At 36.6% G+C, this 26,899-nt stretch overlaps 1 protein-coding gene across 1 annotated transcript in view; it reads left to right on the top strand.

Moving 5' to 3' along the window:
• Positions 1 to 26,899, top strand: part of CRYBG3 (crystallin beta-gamma domain containing 3) — a 44,057-nt gene that overhangs the window by 5,890 nt on the left and 11,268 nt on the right. Inside the window, exons 3-15 of the mRNA XM_063305539.1 lie at positions 1,476 to 1,591; positions 3,081 to 3,225; positions 5,352 to 5,485; positions 6,415 to 6,529; positions 7,785 to 7,820; positions 8,431 to 8,564; positions 10,424 to 10,550; positions 12,846 to 12,988; positions 14,160 to 14,286; positions 15,046 to 15,078; positions 20,021 to 20,130; positions 23,468 to 23,594; positions 25,447 to 25,586. Coding sequence (XP_063161609.1) covers positions 1,476 to 1,591; positions 3,081 to 3,225; positions 5,352 to 5,485; positions 6,415 to 6,529; positions 7,785 to 7,820; positions 8,431 to 8,564; positions 10,424 to 10,550; positions 12,846 to 12,988; positions 14,160 to 14,286; positions 15,046 to 15,078; positions 20,021 to 20,130; positions 23,468 to 23,594; positions 25,447 to 25,586 — 1,487 coding nt within the window. The remainder of the gene's footprint in view (positions 1 to 1,475; positions 1,592 to 3,080; positions 3,226 to 5,351; positions 5,486 to 6,414; positions 6,530 to 7,784; positions 7,821 to 8,430; positions 8,565 to 10,423; positions 10,551 to 12,845; positions 12,989 to 14,159; positions 14,287 to 15,045; positions 15,079 to 20,020; positions 20,131 to 23,467; positions 23,595 to 25,446; positions 25,587 to 26,899) is intronic.

The raw sequence follows: 26,899 nt of genomic DNA, 5'->3' as shown, positions 1-26,899 counted from the left end.
ACTTCAGCAGTTCATGGAGCGAGAATTGCCAGACGTACAAGCTGGGTTTAGAAAAGGCAGAGGAACTAGAGACCAAATTGCCAATATCCGCTGGATAATGGAAAAAGCCAGGGAGTTTCAGAAAAACATCTATTTCTGTTTTATTGACTATTCTAAAGCCTTTGACTGTGTGGACCATAACAAATTGTGGCAAGTTCTTAGTGGTATGGGGATACCAAGTCATCTTGTATGCCTCCTGAAGAATCTGTATAACGACCAAGTAGCAACAGTAAGAACAGACCACGGAACAACAGACTGGTTTAAGATTGGGAAAGGAGTACGGCAGGGCTGTATACTCTCACCCTACCTATTCAACTTGTATGCAGAACACATCATGCGACAAGCTGGCCTTGAGGAATCCAAGGCTGGAGTTAAAATCTCTGGAAGAAACATTAACAATCTCAGATATGCAGATGATACCACTTTGATGGCTGAAAGTGAAGAGGAACTGAGGAGCCTTATGATGAAGGTGAAAGAAGAAAGTGCAAAAGCTGGCTTGCAGCTAAACCTCAAAAAAACCAAGATTATGGCAACCAGCTTGATTGATAACTGGCAAATAGAGGGAGAAAATGTAGAAGCAGTGAAAGACTTTATATTCCTAGGTGCGAAGATTACTGCAGATGCTGACTGCAGTCAGGAAATCAGAAGACGCTTAATCCTTGGAAGAAGAGCAATGACAAATCTCGATAAAATAGTTAAGAGCAGAGACATCACACTGACAACAAAGGCCCGCATAGTTAAAGCAATGGTGTTCCCTGTAGTAACATATGGCTGCGAGAGCTGGACCATAAGGAAGGCTGAGCGAAGGAAGATCAATGCTTTTGAACTGTGGTGTTGGAGGAAAATTCTGAGAGTGCCTTGGACTGCAAGAAGATCCAACCAGTCCATCCTCCAGGAAATAAAGCCAGACTGCTCACTTGAGGGAATGATATTAAAGGCAAAACTGAAATACTTTGGCCACATCATGAGAAGACAGGACACCCTGGAGAAGATGCTGATGCTAGGGAGAGTGGAAGGCAAAAGGAAGAGGGGCCGACCAAGGGCAAGATGGATGGATGATATTCTAGAGGTGACGGACTCGTCCCTGGGGGAGCTGGGGGTGTTGACGACCGACAGGAAGCTCTGGCGTGGGCTGGTCCATGAAGTCACGAAGAGTCGGAAGCGACTAAACGAATAAACAACAACACAATAATGAAATGCAGTAAGGAGGTTGGCAGTTCTGGGTCAGTCCTCTTGTGGTGGTTTCATTTAAGGTCTAGATAGGCTAGCCTGGTGGGCTAGACCCATGAGCTTCAAGTCATCAAAACCTAGTTTAATGATTGATCATGACATACAAATATGCTTTTGTTATGTGCCAAAAATACTGTATATTTGATATAAGAAGAACAGAAAACGAATATACTGGATTTGCTTTACCCTATTTCATGTCATTGCAGATGGTTATTTGTGATTTTCATGGGAACACAAATAAACAAGAAATTTATCGTGATGTGGTAGATGCTACCATCTGGGTGTTTTCAAAAGAAGCATCAATCAGAGTTGTTAGAGGATGGTAAGAAATACATATTTTATAGTAGGAATCACATGTGGCTTTTATCATGACAGTGTTGATAATAGATACATGTAGACATACAAAAAAGATAACACTCTGTATGCAAAATTTATTCACTGTAATTCTGGCCATATAATACTGATCAATAAGTAATACTTTGCATTTTCCTTAGTTTGAATATTTCAATTTTTGTCAATGCTTTAGGGACACTGGAACACAAGATAAGCAAGTAAATGTATACTTTCTGAAAATACGTATTTGCCTGTAATTAAAAACAAAAATATCCAGAGCAAAAAACAGAAAAAGTAGAAAATATATTTTATTATGAATAAGACTAGAGACATAACATCACATTTAATATACATAAATACATTTGGAAATGTTACGGTTTAATGTGCAGGAAAAGTAGTTTAAAGTAATGTCCAGACAGTGTATCATAATTGTGAGACGATGAAATAAATAATATTTATTTATTGTTGGTTTTATATCCCACCTTTATTTTGTACAACTCAAGGCAACATGCATAATGATCCAGCCTCCTGTTTTGCCACAACAACAAACACATGAGTTGGGTTGGGCAGAGAGAGTGACTGGTGCAAAGTCAAATAGCAAGTATAAGCAATGCTTACAGTAATTTTCATAATTAGCGATTATGTAAGTTTGCCGAGCAATATTGGGAAGTGCACAAAGAAGGTGTAGAAAAAAAATCTTTGTGACAAGCACTAGATCCTCTATTTCTGTTGTAGTACAAAAATAAACTATATGTTAAGAGCGAAATTATTTTTGTGTGATTATTGTTGCCAACCTATGTTCTCCAACCTTAGGAAAACAATATATATTCCCTTGCCATTTTTGAATGAGAAGCTAAAGTATTTGAAAATGGCCTGCTGGAGAAATTAACCATCTATATGAAACTAAGAGAGCCAGTTTGGTGCAGTGGTTAAGGCCTCAGGCTAGAAACCAGGACACCAGGAGTTCTAGTCCCACCTTAGTCACAAAGCCAGCTGGGTGACCTTGGGCCAGTCACTCTCTCTCAGCCCTAGGAAGGAGGCAGTGGCAAACCACTTCTGAAAAACCTTGCCAAGAAAACTGCAGGGACTTGTCAGGCAGTCTCCGAGAATCAGACATGATTGAATGGATTTTTAAAAAATGAAACTAAAGGAAAGAAGACCTGCTTGCAATAATTTCTTCATACTGATTTCTTAAAAGCTTTTTTAAAAATAAGGCATAAATGTTTAACAAATGATGGTCATGTAGCTCACTGGCAGATGCTTTTCTTGTAGCAGGTACTAGATTCATTTCAGACAGGTGAGGAAATCTCTTGCTGGAAAAGCCATTGCTCATATTACACAGCAGTGTGCATGTATGCTGATTCTACACATGTGAGAGGGTTCAGATAATTATCACTGTAAACACGGATTCTTATTAGTATTGGTGCTGTGCTTGCAATTTGAGTGGCATATTTATATTGATATATTCATTAATGTAGCTGGATTCTGTATGAGAAACCAACATTTCAAGGTCAGAAATATGTTCTAGAAGAAGGAGAAAGGATGCTGACTGACATCTTGAATCTTCACAGAGAGAAAGCTCAAGGAAATTTCACAATTGGTTCAATCAGACATATAATGAAGGTATAACAATTATAATGAATACTTTACCATTGCGAAAATTAGATGCTATTAGTGGTTACCAAATGGGCACGCACATGTGCGTGCGCACACATACACACACACACACATATATATATATATATATTCCCCCTGTCCCTCTACTTTATTTTTCTTCAGTGTGCGTTATTTGCTTCCCTGCCTAGAACATTATAGTTGAAAGCCTCAAAGATTCATCTATGTTTCTTAAGATTTTGGTAACTCTTGTAATTATTTCTGTGCCTCAGATTTGTCCTTATCATATCAAGCTTTTACCAGCATATTTTATTTTGCTTATTATCAAAACAAATACAGTATTTCTGCCAATCTTTGAAAAATATGCACATGAATGAGCAACAACTGGCAGAGTGAGGTCAGAGCTTTAAAACACCACTTTATCTCCATTTCTTTGGTATTTGATGGTTGAAGAAAGCTATACTAGTGCATACTAAGTACATGAGTCATGACTACAGATTGTGCTGCTTATATGGTCAAATGGGAACTTGTGAAAATACAGCAAAAAAGACCCGTAAAATTAAAGAAATCATTGTTGAAAAGAGGGAATAGAGTAGCTGATATTGAAGTTTGCCTTTAGTCATAGCACTAAGATTTAATGTGAGAGCATATAATGGGCATTTAAATGCAACTCTCCTTGTGTCTTTTCTTACCTAACTTTATTAATTCTAAAGAACCCAAAAGGTTAATTTGAATGTTGTGAATTAAAATACAACCATTTTTAGACTTTTTTATGCATCATGAAGCACTACATTTGCTTTTGTTAAGTGCCAAATTTGTAAAAAGTATTAATTGGCTCTTAAAATATGAGACAGCCTTTCAGAATTTCTGCTGAAGGGAAACTTCAGATGACCATATGAACTTTAAATAAAATACATTCACAATAGTAACTGAAATGTAGTCCTGCAGACAACTGAAATTATTTAATAATTTTAGGGTTATCTTAACAGGTATAACAGGGATATTTAATTACACTAATCTTTGAGAGCAAGAAAGCAAAGCAAGTAATACAATTAATAACTTAGTGATGAAGCGGGTTCCAGTTCAGAAAAGTTATTGTAAAAATGTTCCTAGAATCCGTGAATACAATCCTATTTATGCACATTTGGTACACTTAGATGTGTGCTTATGCAGAAGCACATCTACTTCTAAGACCTTTATAGTTTTAATTAATCCAGTAATATAATAAGGCAAAAGGAAGAGGGGCCAACCAAGGGCAAGGTGGATGGATGATATTCTAGAAGTGACGGACTCATCCCTGGGGAAGCTGGGGGTGTTGACGACCGACAGGAAGCTCTGGTGTGAGCTGGTCCATGAAGTCACGAAGAGTTGGAAGCGACTGAATGAATAAACAACAACAATATAATAAATAATAAATTCTAAATTCTTTAGACTATCTTCCATTTCTGCAAAATTTTAATGCTAATTTTACAATATTTATTGTTTTATATGGTTCAGTTGAGAGCCAGTTTGGTGCAGTGGTTAAGGCATCAGGCTAGAAACCAGGACACCATGAGTTCTAGTCCCACCTTAGGCACAAAGCCAGCTGGGTGACCTTGGCCCAGTCACTCTCTCTCAGCCATAAGAAGGAGGCAACGGCAAGCTACTTCTGAAAAACCTTGCAAAGAAAACTGCAGGGACTTGTCCAGGCAGTCTCCAAGAATTGGACATGGTTGAATGTTTTTTTTAAAAATGGTTCAGTTATATACAGTATTCACAAGACTTTCTAGACCCATGTTTTATGGAATTGTAATGGTATGTGGGAATGACCTTGGGAGAGAGGGAGAAGGGATGCAGCCAAGAGAATGGCCAGATAAAAGGCAACTTAGGCTATAGCAGGAATGTGGGCAGGGCAAGTGGCTCAGAAGGGACCCTCCCCAGTTTCTTGGGCTGTAAAGCCGACTGGGGAGAAATGTACTTTCAGACTTGCAAGATTCTGTTAATGTAACCTTACAGTAAATTAGAATTAGCTCATCTGGCTGTCCTTCCTGTCTGATCTACCTTGCAAGGCTCACAGGAATAGAGAGGGATATTATCCAAATATGTATAATGATTCTAATCTGGTTTGTTTTAATCTGGTTTGATTTGCTTTGCAGGACTGTAGTATTCCTGAAATTGAACTTTGTCCACACAATAGTAAAGGTCATTTTCCAGTCTGCATTCAGGCTGGTATAGCCAATTTAAATGAACTGGAAGTTGAAAATCCTATCCTTTCTGTGAAAGCAGGAGTGTGAGTAAATATTTATTTTACTTATATAAATATGAATCAACAATAGCTATTTGCTCATCATGCTGAAAGAGTAAGCAGAATAATGGTAATATCCACAAGATACAGTTCTATTTATCAAGTAACAGCTTTTCTATAGAATTTTTTTGAAGCCATCAGAATACTATAAAATAAAAGGTTGACCAAAATTAAGTTTTAATGTTAGGGCTTTTCCTGCATCCAGTATAACTGTCTATAATATATGTTTGTGTAACAAGTAATGTTGCAGGAAAAAAGAGGTGAGATATTAATTTCATTCTTTTGAATCTGAAAATTCCCTGCTCTCTTTTGCAACTAGTTGAAATTTTGTGTCATCATTTCTAGTTGTAACTGAATTGTACCCATGTCCTAGCACCTTTTTAAATAATTGATAATCTTCTAACACTGAGTAGCTGATGTGATGCATCACATCACAGTTTACAACCCTGACAGATGCCCTTTGGTGTTCCTTCTTTTTAGATTCTTCTAACTAAAAAACAAAAATGGGAAGCTATCAGGCTATTGTTTTTAAGATTGTCTTATATGGGCTTCAAAAGTCTGTTCACTTGCAAGAAAAAAGGCAAAAAATTAATTCAGTTGGTAGAAAACATTTGGGGAGGGATAGAGAGCTTAAGAGCAACTTCTTTAGTTTGCTTTTTGGTAAATGGGTGCTAGCAAAACCCATCATGGTTGCCATTCTTTTAAACTTCCATAAGTTTTAAAATTCCAGATGTACCCATGCGCTCAAAAATGTTGTCTACTTGTAAGGTGTGACTATTATCTGTGATAGTTAAATGAAACATCAGTATTTTGAAATACCATATGCTTCTTGAATAACGAGTGCTACTACAAGTTATATGAATAAAGGTGCTCATTAATTATCATGTTAATAGGCTAATTCTTCATTTTAATAGATGGCTTGCTTATTCAGATACTGATTACAAAGGAGAAGAAATGGTATTAGAAGAAAATCAAAGCCCATGTAAAATTTCAGCCACTGATGTAAAATCACTTCGACCATTGAAAATGGTAAAGAATTAATAATGCCTATAATCAATTTAATTTGCTGCAGTCCCTTCTCTCTTTTAGTAATCCTGAATCTATATCTGAATGTGCCCATGCCTGAACATTCATATTTATTATATCATATTGTTATGAGTTCAGAAATAAGCAATTAGCCATTTGATGAAGAATCTGGGTCTGTTAAAAGCAAACTTCCAGTGACTTGACAGAAGAATTATGTTTGATTTGGAAGATACTACTTCAGAAGTACTGAAGCCAAAAATATTTAATAATTACTGCACATATTTGTCCAGTAAAGAATGATTATGGAAGCAGCTTTGGTTATAGGATGGTAAGTGCTGTCTGCTAAATAGGATTGAAAAAGCCATAGTGGCTTGATCCTCCTATAATTATAGATTAATCCAGGACTATGTAAACCTTCCCAGGAGGTTCTCAGGAATGGTTTTGCTAGTAGAAATATATATCTACAAAATTGTTTTGGATTGGTAGTCTTATTTTCTTATGACCTCTACAAATATATTTTGCCACTTTCAGTTTCCTCCCTCCCAAAAATATCAAGGCAATAGTATTGTGTCATTGGAAATTTTACATTTTTGCTTCTTAAGAAGTACCAGTTCCCTTGGAACAATTTGTGGTAAATTATAGATCTCCCTGACACTTAACAGCTTAGCTCAGGTTGACTGGATTGGGCTGGACTGGACTGGAAACTTTCAGAGCTAACTTGGCTAAATGGAAATTGTTGTTGCAGACAAAAGTGAAGCCATACATGGTTCTTGGTTGCCCACTGCTAGGGCAAAAATGTAGAAGAGTATATTCTCAGAAGATTCTCCCATCCATCCAAATTAATGGATACATGGCACAGTGGTTTGTGGCCTTGAAAACAAATAGTTGTCATATCTGGTATAGGAACTGCATGTTCCCAACTCAACTGCCTCAACCCTTATAAGTATTTTATATTTAGTATTCTCCTAAAGTTTCTTGTTCGTGCTACGAATTTGAAAGAAAATCTGTGTTCTACTAGAGAACAAATTAATTTATTTAGCCATGAAGCTGATAAAGCTTCTTTAGTTATGAAATTAATCAAGCTTTCTAAAATAGAATAAAAGTACAGAGAAGCAATAGAAAGGCTGATTGACTGATTGAATGATTGATTGATTGATTGATTGATTTGGTATTTCATAGAATCAATATGTATTGACATATTAATATGCATTAGTATGGAAGTATGCATTCATATTTCTTATTTTATTTTGTACTTTAGGGTGGCCTGAAGGTGCAGATGCCTATGAATACTATGGTAAGTGCAGAGCAGTAAATTATCTTGTTAGGGAGAGGAGTTTATTTGGTTGAAAGAGAACAAATTGATGTTCTCTACTATTACTTTTTTAAGAATTATTTTAGAAGTGCTAATTACAGTAGATATGTGTTGACTAAACAATCTTATTATTTTCTCCATTTCTTTCCTTTAAAACTCTCTTCAGATCTTTAGGAAAATCATTTGTTGAGATACAAAGTAGCACAACACAGAAAACGTAAAGTTGTCACTTTCCAATTATGCATATAAATCCAGAGTAGCTATTAAAGAACAGCAACAGGAATATATTTTCTCCATCCCCTTTTCTTGTTTTTTTTTGGGGGGGGCAGAGCTGCAAAGAGAAGTATTCCAACAAAAATCTTGTTTGTCCTTCTTACAATGGGAATGTCTCTTAAAAGAACTCTGATTGAAATTATAGATGTAGAATAGAGTGCTCAGTTGAACCTGTTGATCAGAGAAGCTTTATGATTCAATACTCTGGTTTCTCTTCATAAATCTTTTGTCTTTTACAATCAAAACTTTCCTTCAGTCTACAAAATAAACATAGGATTAGAAATGTATTTTAAAGGACCAATTTTCCCATCCTCTGCAGATGATAATATATGAACGACCACACTTTGGAGGATGGTGTAAAAAAATTTCTGAAAATACTGATTGCATTCCAATACTTTTTGAAAATGCTGATGATTTTCAGGGAATTGGATCAATACGTATCATTGGTGGAATGTAAGTTTGATTTTGTTTCATTTCAGTGGTTTCCTGGGTATAAAAAAAGTTGAGAAGTTCTTCCTATAATTTATTTATCTGTAGACGTTTAGAGTCAGTGCAGGATTTAAAAGTCACCACCCCAAACTGAAAAGGTGAAATGTTAATATTAACAGACTGTTAAGAATATTAAAATGATAGGTAAATACCTGTCCATTAGAAATTAAATCAGTAAAATAGAACAGTATTTCATTGAAACAGATAAAAGTCCACACAAGTCAACTATAAGTATCTTAATTTGCAAACCAAAAGCTTTTGTAAATATATTAGCTGATAGTGATCAGTGAAAAAGCTAGGTGCAAGTGCCATCATTGAAAAGACCAACTCTTTAGTTCTTAACTATCTCAGGTGGTTGCAGAATGTAGAGAGGGGTTTCCCTAGAGGATTTTTAAAACTGGGTATTTTGTATTAATAGTATGCTTGTCTGGATTGAGAATAGGAAGACAAAATATAGGATGGTGACCAAAGATATTATGATGTCAGGTACAACTATAAATCAATCTACCCATTCCTTCATTTATTCTCCCTAAGTTTCTTCCTCTTTTGTGCAGTGTAATGGGAGTAATTTACGTATGTCACTCTAAGCCATAAAGCTGCCTGGGCTGGGAATGTGCCTTTGTGCATTCCCTGTTCTAACCACAAATGACTAAGGCTGGCAGTTAAGTTAGCTGCTTAACAGAACACATGAACCCATAGTTCCTTTAGATTGTTAACTGCTTCACTTTCTGGCTTGTTCGTATGTCTCGTTAAGTTGCTGAAGGACAAATTAGCTGTTCTTTTTGGTTACAGCCAACATACACATATCTGCTGCTAAGCCAGCTTGATAACCAAATATTATAAACTGACTCTTACTTTGCATGCAGTTTTCCTTGATTATTTTCTTGCTCATTTGTTGCTGATGAATGTGTGTGTGTGTATAGCTAGAAACCATTAAAAGCATCTTTTAATAAAGACGTGCCATGTACATAGCAAACCTTTGAGCTGTTTTTTAATTAGCTGAAAATAGCTCAAACATACATTAATATCCTTCTGTGTTAATGAATTTATTTTACACATAAAAGAAAACAAAATTTGAGTATAAACTATGACTATAGGAGTGAAATTTAATTATTTATAGAAAGACAGTCAAGAAATGGAAAACTTCTTTTTAATTACCTGTTCCAGAGAAGATTAAGTATATACTATCCATAAGTCATTGAAAAGAATTCAGCATATAGACTGCCTTCTAAAATCAGAGCCCAAATGTATGTAAAACCAAATACCTGAAGCTTAAGTGTTCATAGTCCAGTAAACTCTCACCAATGGTGGCTCCTAAATTAGATATGTAACAAACAATTTTATGTTTCAGAGAATTTCCCCTGAATCCCACAAGTGGAAGTATGTAGGTACTCTGTTCCCAGGGAAAGTTCAAAAGGGATAAATCGTTCAGCATATTCTTTCCTTGCTATTTAACCTCAAAGAGAGTTGTTATTGCCCAGAAATTTAGCCAACTGCCCCTGGCCCCAGACTTACCTTGTCAAAGATAGAATTGATTTGTCAACAGGTAAATTGTGGGTATGTCCAACATATCTCATAATACTGCTGTGAAGTTCAAATAGGATAGTAGGTCACTCTGAATTGCTTGGATTAAGGACAAGACAAAGGTTATAGAGAATCATGTATTTTACCTCTTGAAACTGAAGCTACTAAAATTATGCCACAGAGAAGGAGTGCCAAATGCTATTCTCTAATTACTGTCAATATATTTGTAATATTCATTTATTCTCTAACTTTGATTAGAGAAATTCATAATTTGTTTTTGTGTGTTGTGGTTATTCTAGATGGGTCGCTTATGACAGGGAACGATATAGAGGCCGGCAATACTTGCTAGAGGAGGGAGAATATGAACATTGGCAATCATGGGGTGGAGTCAGCAGTGTTCTGCTGTCTGTTAGATTTTTGCAAGCTGTAAGTACTTAATTTGTTCTGCAAGACAATATTTAACCCTTCAACATTTTATTTTTCCATTTAATTGAAATTGAACATGGATTAGTAAATTAAGAGATGTTATTCGCAATTCAGTAAGATTGAGGAAATGAAATTTTATTATTCTAAAGTTCATACTATTGACTTTGCAGAGCATATCTTCCTTCTCTATTCTTGCTCATTACTTTTTGATAATATCCAAGGTAAAAATTTTCACACTCATCTGATAAGTGTTTATGGAAGCTTGAAGACCATAGTATTTATCCTGCAAAACTTCCATGGAAAGAATTCATATAATATGGAAAGAGAAAATACTCTGTCAAGAGTTTTTGCATTATTATTATGATTGTTGTTGTTATATTCATGTTCCTTATCACTTGCAAAAAAAATGACTTTTATTTTGTTGGCATCTTATTTTAAACATACTTTAGGGGTCAAACTTTAGTTCCAGTACATTCCTAACCAATACCCTACCACCAATCCATTAGTCTTTACTACTGTATATCCATATAAAGCTTCACAGTTATCCATCTACTACAGATAGTATTCCTCCCAGAGATTGACCCCAGTCTGTTTCCTCAAGAGATCAAAGATTCAGCTATACCAGCTGCATTTAAAGGATATTTTTGTCTTGACAAAAATGAATTTCAATTCTTTTGAGTGTAGAATCTAAACATTTTCATGTACATCTGCAGTGAAGTACTTATTTATGAGTGATTTTTTTAATGTAACCAATACTGACAAGTGATTGTGTTAGTAGTAAAGGAACTTACATTCTAACCTTCTGATCCAAGGAAGATGATATGCAAGAAGATAGATAAGCTACTTCATATATATTGCTGACATGGATGTAAAACAGGGCATCTGAATATGGTGCACCTCTAATTTATAACTATTTCAGTATGCACACAGTCATACACAAAATTCAACATGCATTTTCTCTGTTTAGATAAACGGTATAGCCCTTTGCCAATCCAGTGTGAATCACATTGAATGCAAGATAGTATGAATGTACCTTCAGATATGCATCAGGCTCATGGCCCATGTCAGTGTGAAAATGTACATGCTTGGTTTCCTTGATCACAGTGCAGACTGGAAAATCACATAGCATTTAAATGTAGAGTGGAAAGACATGCGAGCAGAAATGAAAGTTGTTTCTTGATAAATGAATTTCTGAATATCCTGGTTGCAGAGTCAGCAGAAAATCCATGAAAAATATAGCTTAATGCATGATACATTCCTTAGAGAAAATAGTTATTTGTGCTGTGTACAGCTCTTTTTGGAGACAGTTTGACATTCCCATTTTTCTTACAAAGCATAAAGAATAAGTTTACACACTAAACCTAACCTACTAAGATTTCTCAGGTACCTGAATTAAGCCCCTGTAAATGCAGAGTTGTGAATGCAGTTTTTCCTGTAATAATAAAAAGTTGCAATCCAATCATCACTCATTTGTGCATAGATCTACTTGGACATCTTCAAGTAAGTCACTTAAAAATGTAGTATTTTTATTCAGAATTAAATATAATAGTTCTGATTGCTGGGTTCCAATAAAGGAAAAGGAATATCACTTGAAAATGAAGTTTGCAACAATGTAGAAATGAGAAATTAAAATGGAATTTGTGCATATACAGTGGTGCTTAAAAGTTTGTGAACCTCTTTGAATTTTCAATATTTCTGCATAAATAAGACCTAAAACATTATCTCTTTTCCACATAGGTCCTAAAACTAGAGAGAGAACCCAGTGATACAAATCTACGTATTTTAGGTCATTATTTATGCAGAAGTATTGAAAATCGAATGGTTCACAAACTTTAAATACTTTAAATACTTCACTGTATTTAAACATTTTAGGAAGAGGAAAATTGGAAACAATTACAGAGTATGTTGTTTAAATGCTCTGTCAAAAGAAAAGGATTGATGTAAAACTGTGCTGTATGTAGAAAAGCAGCATGGTTAAAGTTTCATTATTCAACTACAAATAATTGTAATCATTTGTTTATTACAACTTTCTCTGGATAGAGGAATTTATAGTAGCTTTGGATGGGTCTGAAGGTTGTAATAATGAATTGAATTATATGCATACTGAATTGGTATATGCCAGGACCTTGGCCAGAACAGAGTAAATAATTTGATGAAAATGTAACTATTTCTATATGTATTATCTGAAGAATTTTTTGGATACATAAATAACAGCATTATGCACTATAAGAGAAAAAAGGTTTTAAAAAAACTCTCTTATATGAAATGTTCCTAATTTTAATTTTTAAATTCCAGAATTTTATTGAATCTGAAGTAACACTTTTCAAAACTGATGAGGAAAACGGAAAAGTACTGGATGTTGTAAATCAAGAAATTCCCGATTTGGAATTGGCAGGGTTTGGCCTAGTGACTAGATCAGTTAATGTGAAAAGTGGAGTGTAAGTTGGATTTCAAATCTTTGTGCAGTATGAAATGCCTGAATGCCCTGTTTTATCATTTCTTTTCAGTCTTAACTCCATAGAGAAGTTAAATGAAAAGTTATGAGTAATTAAAGGTACAGTTGCCCTTGACTCAAGCTTGACTTCTAGTGACTATATGGACACAATCATGCAGTTTGTTTGGCAAGAGTACAAAGTAGTTTGCTACAGTCTTCTGCAGGAATATTTTTCAGCTCCCCATTCTAATCTAAATGGATTACTTAGGATGTGGTGGGGGATGCCTACCATCCAGATACTGCACAGACCCATCCCTGCTTAGCTTCCAAACCAAGACAAGACTGACTGGGCTTGGCTATGGCCACAGAAAAATCAGGTAACAAAAACACAAATAACATATACATATACATAGCATGCGTATATACATTCTTGTATGGAGATTGAAGAAGATAAGCTTGAGTACATGGTTTAGTCTTAAACTTACAAAAAACAGAAGCATCAAGAATATTTTTTCTCTCTCTGCATAAGAATAACAGCTTAGATTTAGTAAAACATTTAACATTATATACCTCAGAGGTATATAATTATATACCTCAGAGGTGACATTGAAATGTATATGAAAAATGTAATCTATTATTTTGAAAAATAATGCTTGGAAACTAAGAATTCCATACTGTGGTCTGATATGAGGTCTTGGGTTCTGTTCTAAATTTTTATGCTTACAACTTCAATGAATCTGGAAACACCTTATGTACTACAGAAGCACCATGTACGGGATGTGTTATATTTCAGTGAAGTCTTCTCAATGGTAGCCTGGCTCCTGGTGACTATATAGAAACATCTTCTTGGAAACACTAAGAAAATCACAAAATTTGATTTGTCATTGCCTTTTCCAGGTTGTATTTTCAACTTTCCAATCTGGAACCCTGGTTTCCCATTACATTATGCCTAGAGAGCCAGAACTGGGATGGATCAGCCATTCCTTTTCCAAGATGAAATAAGGATATAGCAAGGAAATTTTAGAGGCAACCTGGGCAAAGCTTTAATAAGGAGACACATTTAATGCTTTTTTTTTAAATCCATGAAAGATGACCAGATGTTGTTTTAGTGTGTTTTATGGATTACTATATATATTTGACTTGTCTTAAACATTTATGTTGTATGTTATACCTAGGTGGATGGCTTATCAACAGAAGTACTTCTGTGGAGAACAATATATATTGGAGAAAGGAAAATATAAGTGTTTTTTTGACTGGGGTGGTTCTAGTGAAACTATAATGTCAATCCGCCCCATTAAATTGGTAAGCTATCACAATTGCTGGAAAAAGATATACAGTCAACTAGAAGTTATTTTATAGTAATATTTGTAAACCAATAAAATGAATATTTTATCACAATCAATGCCTGAAGAGTTAAGACTGTCCTGCACAAACATAAACTTTTTGTGCCATGCATGAAATTCTGGTCTCTTATTCTTTTAAATGTATTTACAATATATTCCTGTAAATCTGTTAGGATTTTTATTATTGCTTCCTAGCAGCATCAAACTAAAGAAATATTCACAATTAATAAGTTAACTATGGAGACATTTTAAAGACAAGAAAATATAAATTTGCAACAAAGTTCATACAAAAAGCATTATTTGAAATAGAATACAACTTATAAAATTGTATGCAAAGATACAATCCATTTTTACATTATTTATAGTAAGACATTTGAATAGGAAGCTGTTTGAAATAGTCAGCTAAGTCAACTTATAAAAGGCATATTCTTTTTCTTAGTTATCCTAGAAACTGTAATTCAAACAGCTTCCAGATTATTATTTCTTTTAATCTATCAGCTTCAGTTATTTTAAATGTATAATTGAAACATTCTTAATTCCTCAATACTTAGAGAATCTTTACAAAGCCAGTAATAGCTATGGCAGCAAAATACTCTTTTAGTCCAGCAGGAAAACCTTCAGACTTGATCTTTTTGAGCTGTTATCTCTGGGAGTTTAGGATTTTTCTTTAATGACATAATCTTGTGTGTATTATGCATATACTTTTTTATTTTTGCAGGAACCATTGGGAGATCATCAACCCAGACACTGGGTAAGTTCTTGTAATAAGGTATTGCTCACTGTGGTGAAGGGAAAACACCAACCTCTTTGTGAGTAAGCCACAGCAGCAGAGTATTTATTTATTTATTTATCACATTTCTCCACTGCCCATTTCGGCAAAGAACTCTGGGCAGTTTACAAGCAAATTAAGAGAATAAAAAATTAAAATATAATTAAAACAGATTAATTATAAAAATATAAATACACATAAATATAAAAATATAAAATAGTATAAAATATGAAATCCAAAATGGTGAGGCAACAGATAAAATTTCCCAGGGCTGCATCAAGCTGCCAACCATCCCCATGATTGACTATCCCCCCTCCCGCCCCAAGCAAGGTGGCACAGCCAAGTATTGACTCCCTTTCGGAAGGCTGGGAGAGTGGGGGCCTACATCACCTCTGGGGGTAACTTATTCAAGAGGGCAGGGGCCATGGCAGAGAAGGCCCTCTTCCTGGACCCTGCCAATTGACAATCTCTCATGGACAGGGTCTGTAGCATGCCCTTTCTGCCTGACCGGGTGGAATGGGTCGATGTAATGGTGAGGTGGTCCCTCAGGTAACCTGGACCCAGTTGGGCTTTAAAGGTGATAACCAACACCTTGAATTGTAGGGCTTTAAAGATGATAACCAACACCTTGAATTGGACCCAGAAGCAAACTGGCAGCCAATGGGGCTCCTAAAACTGCTCACGCATCTGCATTCTGAACCAGCTGACCCAATGGGTCAGGCTTCTTCGGTACAAAGAAGGTAGGGGCAGACGCTGGGGAAGTAGATGGACGAATGAAACCCTTTTGGAGATTAGAATCCAAGTAATCCTTTAAGGTGGCTAGTTCCTTGGGGGACATGGGATATTGTTTCCTTGCTGGAATCTTGGCTCCTGGTATTAACTCAATGGTGCAATCACAGTCCCTATGGGGGAGTAGTGCTGTGGCCTCTTGTTCGCTGAAAACATCTGCAAAATCTGCATACTTGGCTGGCAACTGGACCCCCCCTGCTTCCGTGGCTTCGTTGGTTGCTGGAGAGAGGAGAGCGGCTTGAATCTTGTGGTGCTGGCATTCCTTAGCTGGGAAGGAGATTGCTCCCATAGTCCAGTTCAACAATGGGTTGTGGATCTTCAGCCAAGGTGTGCCCAGGACTATAGGAACAATAAGTGATGCCGTAACATAAAGTTGGATCCACTCAGTGTGGTCTCCCGTTGTTAGTTGCAAAGGTTCTGTGAACCTTCTAATCGGCCCTGCCTTGAGGGGCTGGCCGTCAATGGTCTCCACTTCTATGGGACGTGGCAATTCTATGGTAGGGATGTTGAAGTCTTGTACAGTGTGTACATCAATAAAATTGGTGGAAGCCCCGGAATCCACGAGGGCCTCGAGCTTGACCTGGTGCTCTGGGTTGACGTTCATTATGACTGGTAAGTAGTAAAAGGATTGCTTGGAATCCTCGGAATGAGCCCTTCTTAATTGATTGATGGTCTCCCTGCTGAGCTCTGTGGAGGGAGACCGACGGAGTTTCCCTGGTTGGAAGTCGAGGCGGAGGCGGCTCTTGGTTCAGCTGCTTGCCCTGGGGCTCTTACACAATTTGCTTGGCTTCTCGCTGGGCAAGCTCTCACCACGTGCCCCTGGACTCCGCAGTAGAAACAGAGGGCTCTCTCTCTCCTTCTCTGTCTCTCAGCCTCGGAAATAAGCTTTCTGCTCGCCCTGATCTGCATTGGCTCCTCTGGTCCTGAGCAAGGAGATGCTGCGGAGAGAGCTGGAAATCCTGGAAGCACTCTAAGGCCCCTGCCTCTCCCCGGCTACATCTGTCTGAGCTCTTCTACCCTGGCATCTACGACCACAGACAGATGATATAAACCTTCTAGGGTAGCTGGTGTTCCCTGGTGCACTAATTCATTTTTAATTTCCTTATCCAGCCCGTTTGAATTGGTCTTTCAAGGCACTCTCATTCCAGTCCGAATCTCCTGCTAACAGCTTGAAATCAGCAATGTAGATTCCCACTCTCTTGTTGCCTTGCTTGAACTTCCAAATTTCCCAGCTGGCAGTGACTTCTCTGATCGGGTCGTCAAAGTGTGCTCGGAACCCTGCCAGAAAATTCTGGTAGTCGTTGAGAATTGAGTCGTTGTTCTCCACCATGGGAATAGCCCATTTGGCTGCTGGGCCCTTTAGCAGACTTAGAATGAAGGTGACTCTGGTTCTGTCTGTGGGAAACTCTGCCAGTCTGCTGTCGAAAAACATTGTGCACTGTGTGAGAAAGGTTCTCAACTGTCCTGCTTCTCCTCCAAACTTCTCTGGTAGACTGCCCTGGGATCTCAAGACTACTGGCGGAGCTGCTGCTGCTGCTGCTGGCACCGGTTGTGGGTTAATTGGAGCTGGTTGTTGTAACTGCTGTAGCATGGCTGCTTGTAATGTGTTGATCTGGAGATCTACTTCTTGGTGGTGGTGTTGCAGGGCTGCTGCCAATTGTTGGATGGCTTGCTGAATTTCCTGGTTTTCCGAAGACATTTTCCAAATGTCTCTCCTTTATTTTTCTTTGTTCCTCCCTCTTTCAATGGGAGTAGGAGTTTGTTAGTATTGATGTCCTAACAGTCAGTAATCACGCTGAGATGAGGAGTAGGTCTCTAGTGTTTATTACTGCTACATAAGACAGAAATCCTAACAAACTGAAGAAGCGTGGGAAAACCCAGACAGATAAACCCCAAAACTTAAGGCGGGTCTGATCTGTGTCTCTTTGAATGGCTGCTTAATTCCTCAGTACTACGCATGCATTTTCCCCCCTGGATAGAGGCCCCCTCCTGCTCGCCATCAGTACTCATGACACCTACAGCCTCCAGACTCTGAGAGAGGGAGGTCACAGTATCACTTAAGTCACCCGGGATGGAGATGTATAATTGGGTATCAGCATAATAATGATACCAATTGAAGTGAATATTTGTAGCTCAGGTTGAACTGTGGAGTCCTTGGTGCTCTCTGAGCCTTGTTGTTTTCTTGCAGACATTTCATTGCCAGACTAGGCAATATCTTCAGTGTAAAAAGGGAGTGGGCCTTGCTCTCAGTTTATATACCGTGGCTTGCCCTGCTTGTGTTGGTAGGGGTGTTGTTCTCTCCTTGGGAGTTCTTTGATTAGAGTGTATTGTGCTGTTTGGCTTGGTTTAGGATGCTCACATGTTTCCCTCCTTAATCTCACAACACATGGACAGACTCAACTATAGTTTCAACTGGGAAACTGAGCATCCTAAACCAAGCCAATCCAAAAACGCCAGAGAATTCCTAGAAACCTGGCACTCAGACAAAGCAGCCATCAACAGAAACGTAGAGGTAAACAACATTTACATATCATTCAAAAGAGACAATAAAAAAGCCAAAAGACCAGTACACTCCCTTGCCAGCAATCAACACCCAGATATGCAAAAATCAACACTAGGATTAACACCAGATGAGCCATCAAACAGCACAATACACCCTAATCAAGGATATAATTTATTAATATTGGAAAGTGGCATGCAAATATTTCAAAGTTGAAAACTTTTTTGCACACCCTAATTTTGGAGGTTTCTTCTCTAAAAATTCTCTGCAGTGGCTCCCACCCTCTGGAACATTCTGGCCTCAGAGGTGAGGCTAGCCCCATCACTCCTGACCTTCCGGAAGAACCTGAAGACCTGGCTCTGCCGCCTCACTTGGGGCGGGGGAGGGGAGTAATTCCTGGGGGCGGCTGGTGCCCTAGAGCTCTCCTCACTGAATTAGATTGCTTATGGACACTTGGATTTTATATTTATTTTTATATGTATATCTAGGAATTGTATTTATATTTTAGATGTTATTTATGGTTATTGTTTTAATGTGCTAGTTTTATTGTAAACTGCACAGAGTCCCTCTCTTTGGGCAAGATGGGCGGTAGCAAAATTTGAAAAATAAATAAATAAATATTTTTAAAATGTTATGTTTTATTAATCATTTTCTCTTTTCAACTACAGAGTTTCCTCCCTACTGTGTAAAAGGACATTTTCAATATCCAAGGAGATCAGTAACTTTCATGGTCCATAAATGCATTTTAAGAATTTCTGAAAAGAAACACCCTTGAATTTCTTTTTACATAGGAATTGTCTTGTCTTCTTTTCTGGATGGGCCATGTATAGAACAGTGTTAAATGCCACCACCTTCTAAATTTGTGAGAAAATGGGATACCTGAAAGTCCTGTTTTGTTTGTTTGATGTTCTTGCCACTATGAATAGAAGACAAGAATTTTCATCTGTCAAATACCCAGAAGTGCTACATTATCAACTTTATTAGAACTTGACTTGAGCATATTTAATTTCTTAAATTATAGCAGTTACTGTTTTAATCAGAATGACAAAAGCAATGTTGTAGCATTCTGCTGCAAGCTGCACTTCTTTTGTATGTGTGTGCAAACATTACAACAGATATACAAAAGTGATGTTTAATCATTCTGCCCCTCTGCCTTGTGCCCTCCTCCATGGATGCTGCTGGATTTACTGAACCATTTCATAGTTTCTAACAGTGAAACTCTTGCACATTCTACCAATTTTTAGGCAAGGCATATATGCTGCTGACGAATAGCTTCCCAGAAAGCATTCATATCTTCTGAGTCATACCTAGAATATCTAAACCTTAATTAGCAATAATATTTCTGCATCTTAGACAACTGTCATTCAGACAAAAATAATCATGCAAGCTATGGTGTCAACTTGAGTACACTTATTATTAACCCTCTTGGCAGAATCATATATGGAAGATTTATTTACTTACTTATTTACCTACCACATTTCTATCCTGCCACAATCCAGCAGCTTTCATACAATATAGTCTTTTGTACTTTAGTTGATTGACAATGTGTGACGAAAGGTCTTACAATACATAGTTTGTTTTCTAGATGTTTCTTATACATTAATTTTTTCATTCCAGTGTTTTGCTTCTTTACAGATCAAAGCTTTTGATAATACACACTTCCAGGGATCATGTATTGATTTTACAAGAGAAGTTGCTGATTTTACATCATTCATGCCACACTCGTTTAAGGTTTTACGGGGATGGTGAGCTGATTTAAGCATAGTTTTTAAAGCATTTTGGAAAACTATTCTATTTCTGTGATTTAGTTCTTATTTATTTTTAAACCATTTTGAAAATTGTTTCTCTCTTAAACAGAACGGTTAACTTTCTTAACACAGTTGTTCTTGCATGCAGTCAAATTTGTAGCATGTTTAAGAAGCAGACTGTGTCTTATACATGACCATTAGTACGAAGCCTAAGCCTATTGGCTGCTGTGTCATTTTCCAGATTTGCTAGCATAGTTTGCACTGCAGATTCTTCTTCTGTTGCTAACCGTATTCTGTAGATATTCTATCAATTACTGCAACCTCTGACCTAGTAAAGGCTGGAGTGCTAAGCTAACTTCATTTTCTAGTACTAGAGGTTCTTATATCTTCTAAGGTACCTTGGATGTTGACATATCTTCCATACAGAATTTCAGTACATTCCTTCCATCTTTGTTGTTCTTGAAATCAGTTATTAAAACATCTTTGAACCAATTATTGTACCAATAATATAGTCAATTTGACTTCTGTATAATCCATCTAGTGATGGCCATATACTGTATACAGGCATTATTTTGGTTGGATGAAGACTGTGTTAGCAATGAAGAAATAATTGGTTTCTCAGAAACTTATAAGTTCTGCTTTATTTCTGTTTTCTAGGGCATATAGTCTAACTACATTTTCTTCTTTACTATTTCCAACTTTGGCAGTCTGGTCTTCAACCACCAACAGCACATCTTGCTTGCATATTCTATCAATTCAGATTTAACTTGACTATAAAACTCATCAACCTTCTCTTCTGCATCTGGTTGGATCATAAATTTGGATAACCATTGTATTAAAGGGTTGTCTGCAAAGTCTAATGGATATTATTTAGTCATTGACTGAATTGTACAAATACTGCCTTTGCTATATCCTTCCTGACTTTAAAAACACCACCATTCCTTCTTTGTGTTTTGTGTCCTGAGCAGTAAACAGTATGATCTTCTGACTGAAAGTCTCCAATCCCAGTTCATTTCAATTTGCTGATGCCTAAGTTACTCTGTAGTCAATTCATTTCATTTTTCACTGTATTGAGACTCATCCTGCTTACATTCCATGTTCCCACTGTAATTCTGTCTTTGCAACTTTGGATTTTCTTTTCCTGTATGTCAACATCAGCAACTGGAAGTCCCAAAGTCTTTAATCTAGCCACATCATAAACACCATTAGTACTCCATAAGATCCTCAGCTCATCCTCAGTGGCATGTTAAGTGCTATCCAATCTGAGGGGTCCATCATCCAGCACTATATCATCAACCATTTTATATTTTCTATCCATGTGGTTTTCATGGTAAACTACAGGCGTGGTTTACCATTGCCTTCTCCTGCACATTATGAATTGATGCCTTTGCCTTTGTCACTAAAGGGATCATCTGTGTCCAGCATCTTCCTGTATCACTGCTGCCCAATATAGGTGCCTACTTGCTTTAGCTGGGCAGCTGGGGTGACCTTCATCCCTTGGGTGATCCTGCTGGGAGTATGTACTCTTGGTATACACTCCCACCGTTCTTCCCTCATCCATCCCAGGAACCCTGCACACCCCACCCTACCCCACCACAATGAGGTAGCACAGCAGGCCTTAAGAGGGACTATTTTTATTTTTATTTTATTTTTATTCTTTCCAACCCAACATACTGTTAGAAAGATATTGTGTAAAGCTTACACAGGGTCTGTTACCTGGCCATCAGCACAATAGTTCCCTGAAAACTGAATAGAACAGGGCCAGATTTGGTACCTGGCAAACAAAAGGTCAAGGTCAAAAATAAGGCAGATGAGGTCAAGGATTGCAGAGAAAAAGATTCCTAACAAATTCCTCAAACATCCCTATGGGAGAGGCAGTTGGGCAGCAACTCAGAATTTTGGCACAAGCTCCATTCTAAGCCTGCCTCCTTCCTGGTCACATGACCTAGAATAAAGTGTATTCAGCCTACCCTGTGCTTCCCAGTGTACACATACAGACAGCTGCAAGATACTTCCTTGTTACGAAGAATAACAGGCAGGTGTTTCTTATTGCCATTGCTGGGAAGGGTTATATGTATTTCCAGAAGCCGTGCTGTGTGTGCTTTTCCTGTCCTGTTTAAAATGCCAGTTATCTTGCCTCTAAGGAGTAACCAATTGTAGTGAGAGTGACATAAGCATGTATATGTACATTTAGACATTTGAAGGTAACTCATTATTTCCTCTGGAGTTATCTGTGTTCAATTAACTGGGTCCATCTGCCTAAAGGAGTGAAATTAATGCCCTTTTGTTGTCAGCAATAAATCCATGAAAACTGCAGAGTTTGTAGCCACCCAAGAGCTCCCCTGGTCTAGTACAACAGTTGCTATTTCAGTAGCTGGGCATATACATCTGTCTCAAAGCAACTGCTATATTTTGTACTTTCCAGATGCTGAAGGAGAAGAAAATTGAGGTGTTTTATTGAATGAAGGTGAAATCCTTAGCACACTTGATAGAGAAGATCCTGCTAGATTAATTAATCAGTTGAATTAATTTGAAGATGGTTTAGTGTGGGTTACATCATTGGGTATCAGAAAATTGAAACCTGAAGTATGACTTTTTAGTCTGAAAATCATTATTGAATGCTTTTAATTTGATTAATAATAGTGAACTCCTTAAAACTATAAGTAGTCTGCTACTTGAATTTGAGTAACAGCCATTACAGAGACTCCAGTTTGCTGTACTTTTTGCTAATTAAAAAGTTCAGTTCTAATGGCACATCTAAGGGCAGTCTGGCAATGTTATTTGCAGAATATCAGATAGGTTTTCAAAAAGCCTATTTGAGATTCTGCAAATAATAGTGCAGTCCTTAGCACCCCTATGTGTGTGTGACACTGTGTCAGTGCCATTGAACTGAGCAAAATTGTAAACCGCCCAGAGTCCCCCATTGGGAGATGGGCGGTGATATAAATTTAAACAAATAAATAAAATAAAATAAATTACATAAATAAAATACATAAGATTGAGTTGCAAATTGCTTCTGGTCATTGCTATGGCAGAGATATCATGAGGACTAAAATAGTACCTTCACTACAGCTACACAGTGCTTTTCTCTGTCCCATCTCCTGGTAAGTCTACCAGAAATAGGGCCATTTGAGAAACCTATCATGGGCATCTAGAGATAAAAACTAACCCTCACCATATTTATTTTCTGTTTCTACACCATTGATCCATTGGCATTTAGTTGTAATTCCTAATAATAAATCAGTGTTTGCTGGCAAATTGCCATGCTATGCAATTTTATTAGGGGAAAACCAAGACAACTTCTTGCAGAACATTTTTTTTTCGTATCTTCCAGTTGGGTGCTCTATTATCAGGGAAAAACTACTGATGGACAGTGTGTGCTAGAAGAAGACCTCTATCCTGACCTTGCTTCCTGTGGCTGTTCAGCAACTAAAGTCAAGTCCCTTAAGCCTGTTGACCATGTAAGAATTTACTAGCTAGCCATATTCCAGAAGCCTTATATAATCCAAAATGTGGCGCCTTGAAAAGAATTTAGCCAAGTAATTGTGATTCTGGTTTGTAATTTTTTTATTTTAAAAAAGTTGAGGCATACATGTCAACAGATATTAGCAAGAAGCCAAGTTTATCCATCTAAAGAAACTTTTGTTAGCTGAAAAGCAATCCAGTAAAGGATTTATACAACTTGATGAGACCTTACACTGAAATAACATCCGTATGTGGCCACACAGATGGTAAAACATATAAAGCAACTACCTTGTATCTCTTACATGGATAGTTTACTTACAGTGTAAGAAATGTTAAGCAGTGGAGCTACATGGACAGATTCCTAACATACACTAAACTGGGCAGCTTTTAAGGAGCATTTAGCTCCATAAAGTTTAATTGACTTTATTTACTCATTCATCTAACATTCTAGCAAGAGACTCCATTATTATAACTCCATCCACCAAAATTAGTCTCTTAAGAGGTGGGTACTACTGTGGGTATTTGGGAAGATAGATTTGATCCGACACTTAATTGTTTCTTTCCTTTTGCATTCCTTTCTATGTTATTTTGAAAAGGAATTTCATGTGCAGCTTCTTGGTACTCTTTTAGGTGTCACAGAAAAGGCATTCTTAAAGGAACTCAATCAGATTTTTCCTCTTTTCACTCAACACTACAGCAAGTCCTAGGGAAGTATGCCAGGTTATCTGCAAAACTGCCTCTCCCTGAGGGTATCTGCCCATTCCACTAGATTGGATAGAGTGGGCATGCTCCAGGTTGCTGTATGAGGCAGTCACTAAATAAGAACTATTTGTTTAAGGAGTTGCCAAATTGGTTCTTTTGTGTGTTTATTAAAAGATTTAAAAGGTAAACAAGAAAATAAAATATATAAGTCAACTATAATATATAATTAAATAATAGTATATATAATATAGAGTTCATTTGTAGACAACAAAATTCAATCAGTACTTAATATGGATGACTGTCAGTTAATGTATTATAAGGAATTCTCATTGTTTATTTCTGTGACTACAATCAACTTTTATTTGGTTTGGTTTATCTATTATCAGTGTGAAGAAGTTTTGGCTCCAGATATACTTGGATTTCAGTTCTCACAAGTCTCTGCCATCATAGCTTTTTGTAAGAGTTGTATTTTAACATTTGAAGGATCACATATTCCCCACCATTAAATCTATTAGATAAAATTTGCTTGGGGGATTGTTTCTATTTTTACTCAATTTTCTTTTATTAAACAATGTAACTAATTAGAGCTGGCATGTACTGAATCATTTCAGATGATTAGAGATACTTCAATGAACAAGATGGCATATAAGTAGGTAGGTAGGTAGGTAGATAGATAATCATATAACAGGAAAAATTGAAAATTAAGCTTAATATATCCATATTTTACATGCTTTCCTAAAATATAGGTCAGATCACATCTTTGTCCCATTTTTGTATTACTTTAAAAAGGCTGTAAAGATAGATGTACAAAGGTCCATTTTGTAGCATTTCAAGATCAGCAGCTATAATCACTGTTGCTTTACTTATCCCTTATAGTAAATTGCCTAGACCCAGTTGATTAGGAAGGTCGACAAATACCATTAAATAGGTAGGTAGATTGGTGCTGATCATGCTCTACCATGATTAGTGCTAATTTTGGTCTATTGGTTTATTATATTGGTATATAATGAAGCCAAAGTTATTTTCTAAATAACTCTCTTCAAACCAAGGAAAGGCTTCATTGCACATGAGGAGCCCTAGAGAAGAAAATCTATCTTAATAAATATGCACTAAACAAGATAGTATCAATCTTTCTCTTTCTTCCAGGTTTTTGCTGAGCCATTGATCAGCCTCTTTGCGCTGGAGAATTGTGAAGGCAAAGAGCTGCACTTGCCAGAAGCTACCAGTTCAATTCTGAATAAGGATTTTCACTTTCTTACTCAGTCAGTATGGGTAAGAAGTGGCCTGTAAGTATGAAAATAAGATAAATTAATGTACTGATAATTGTGTTTTTTTATTCACTATGGAGAAAATAAGAAAACCATTGGCAACTATGTGCCTCTACCATCAGTTCTTCTCTTGATTTTATTTTATATTCCCTTTGACAAAATTCTAGTATCTCACGATAAGTTAGCCATTTGTATTTGCCTATTATTTCTTGTCCATAAAATGGTTCTTGTCCTAAGAGCCACAAAGATATTTTCAGGCATATCCTAGGTTTGTATCTATTCCATATTCTCAATATGGCATGTGTAACATAATGATTTTTAAAATCCACATTAACCTTAACTTTGTAATACCACAAATACCCATGCCACCCAAATCTCAGGTCATGTCCTTCCAACTCCAAAAGGCATCTGTTTCTTAGCAGCACCCACTCTTTCATCCAAACCAAACAGCAAGCTGCAAAATACAATTTCAAATCAGGTAAACCCAGTCCTCCTTTTTCCTTTGCACCCTGACAAGTTTACTTCCTCATAGTAGCAGTGTTTCAGGCTAACCAAGATTTTCTCACTCCTTTACAATCACTATATCAGTAGTTCCTCAGCATTCCAAACTTTAGTGAGACTTCACTTGTTCCTAAACTACATTGCATCCCACATGCCAATATTTTCTTGTGTTCCTTTGTCCTCATTGTTTCTCTTCTTGTCTGTTTTTTTCCAAAGTTGTCTACTTAGATTTTATATTTATATTCTATTATTTTTTCAAAACAACTCTCAACATACTACTTCAATATTTTACTAATGAATGGATTGTTTTAATGTATGGCAAATATATAGGCAATATGCATATGTAAATCATTTTGAACTCAAGAAATTATTCTGTGGTCTCAATCTAAATTGAGGTGCACCTTTTTGTATTTATCTTTTCATGAAATTTATACAAAATATATGATCCATCATTGCAGCAGATTTTCATATTTGATTTAAATTCTAGGCTTCTCTTCTGTTGACCCAAGCAACAAGAACAATGTTTCAAAATTAGGTTTTCTTATTTTGCAACATATCAATATCAGATCTGTTTGGTTCACATTAAAGTGAAAATTTAGACATTATTTTTGAAATCAAAAGTTTTACACTGTTAAAATTGCTCTGTGTACTAATTTGTTTTATTAGGTAACTTGATCTATGACTATTAATGAATGGAATTCATATGAATAAATTATTTTCTGCATCAGGAATAATGTGTTATTTAAAGTACTTGATTATAGTGATAATCTTTCCAGTAGAAGCAACTTCATGTAATTATATGGACCAAAAAACTTTTTGACACACACAAA

The sequence above is a fragment of the Candoia aspera genome, chromosome 5 (genome assembly GCF_035149785.1).
Source record: "Candoia aspera isolate rCanAsp1 chromosome 5, rCanAsp1.hap2, whole genome shotgun sequence".
Classification (NCBI taxonomy): Eukaryota; Metazoa; Chordata; class Lepidosauria; order Squamata; family Boidae; genus Candoia; species Candoia aspera.
Note: the sequence above shows the minus strand (reverse complement) of the source record. Positions and strands in the feature narration are given on the sequence as shown.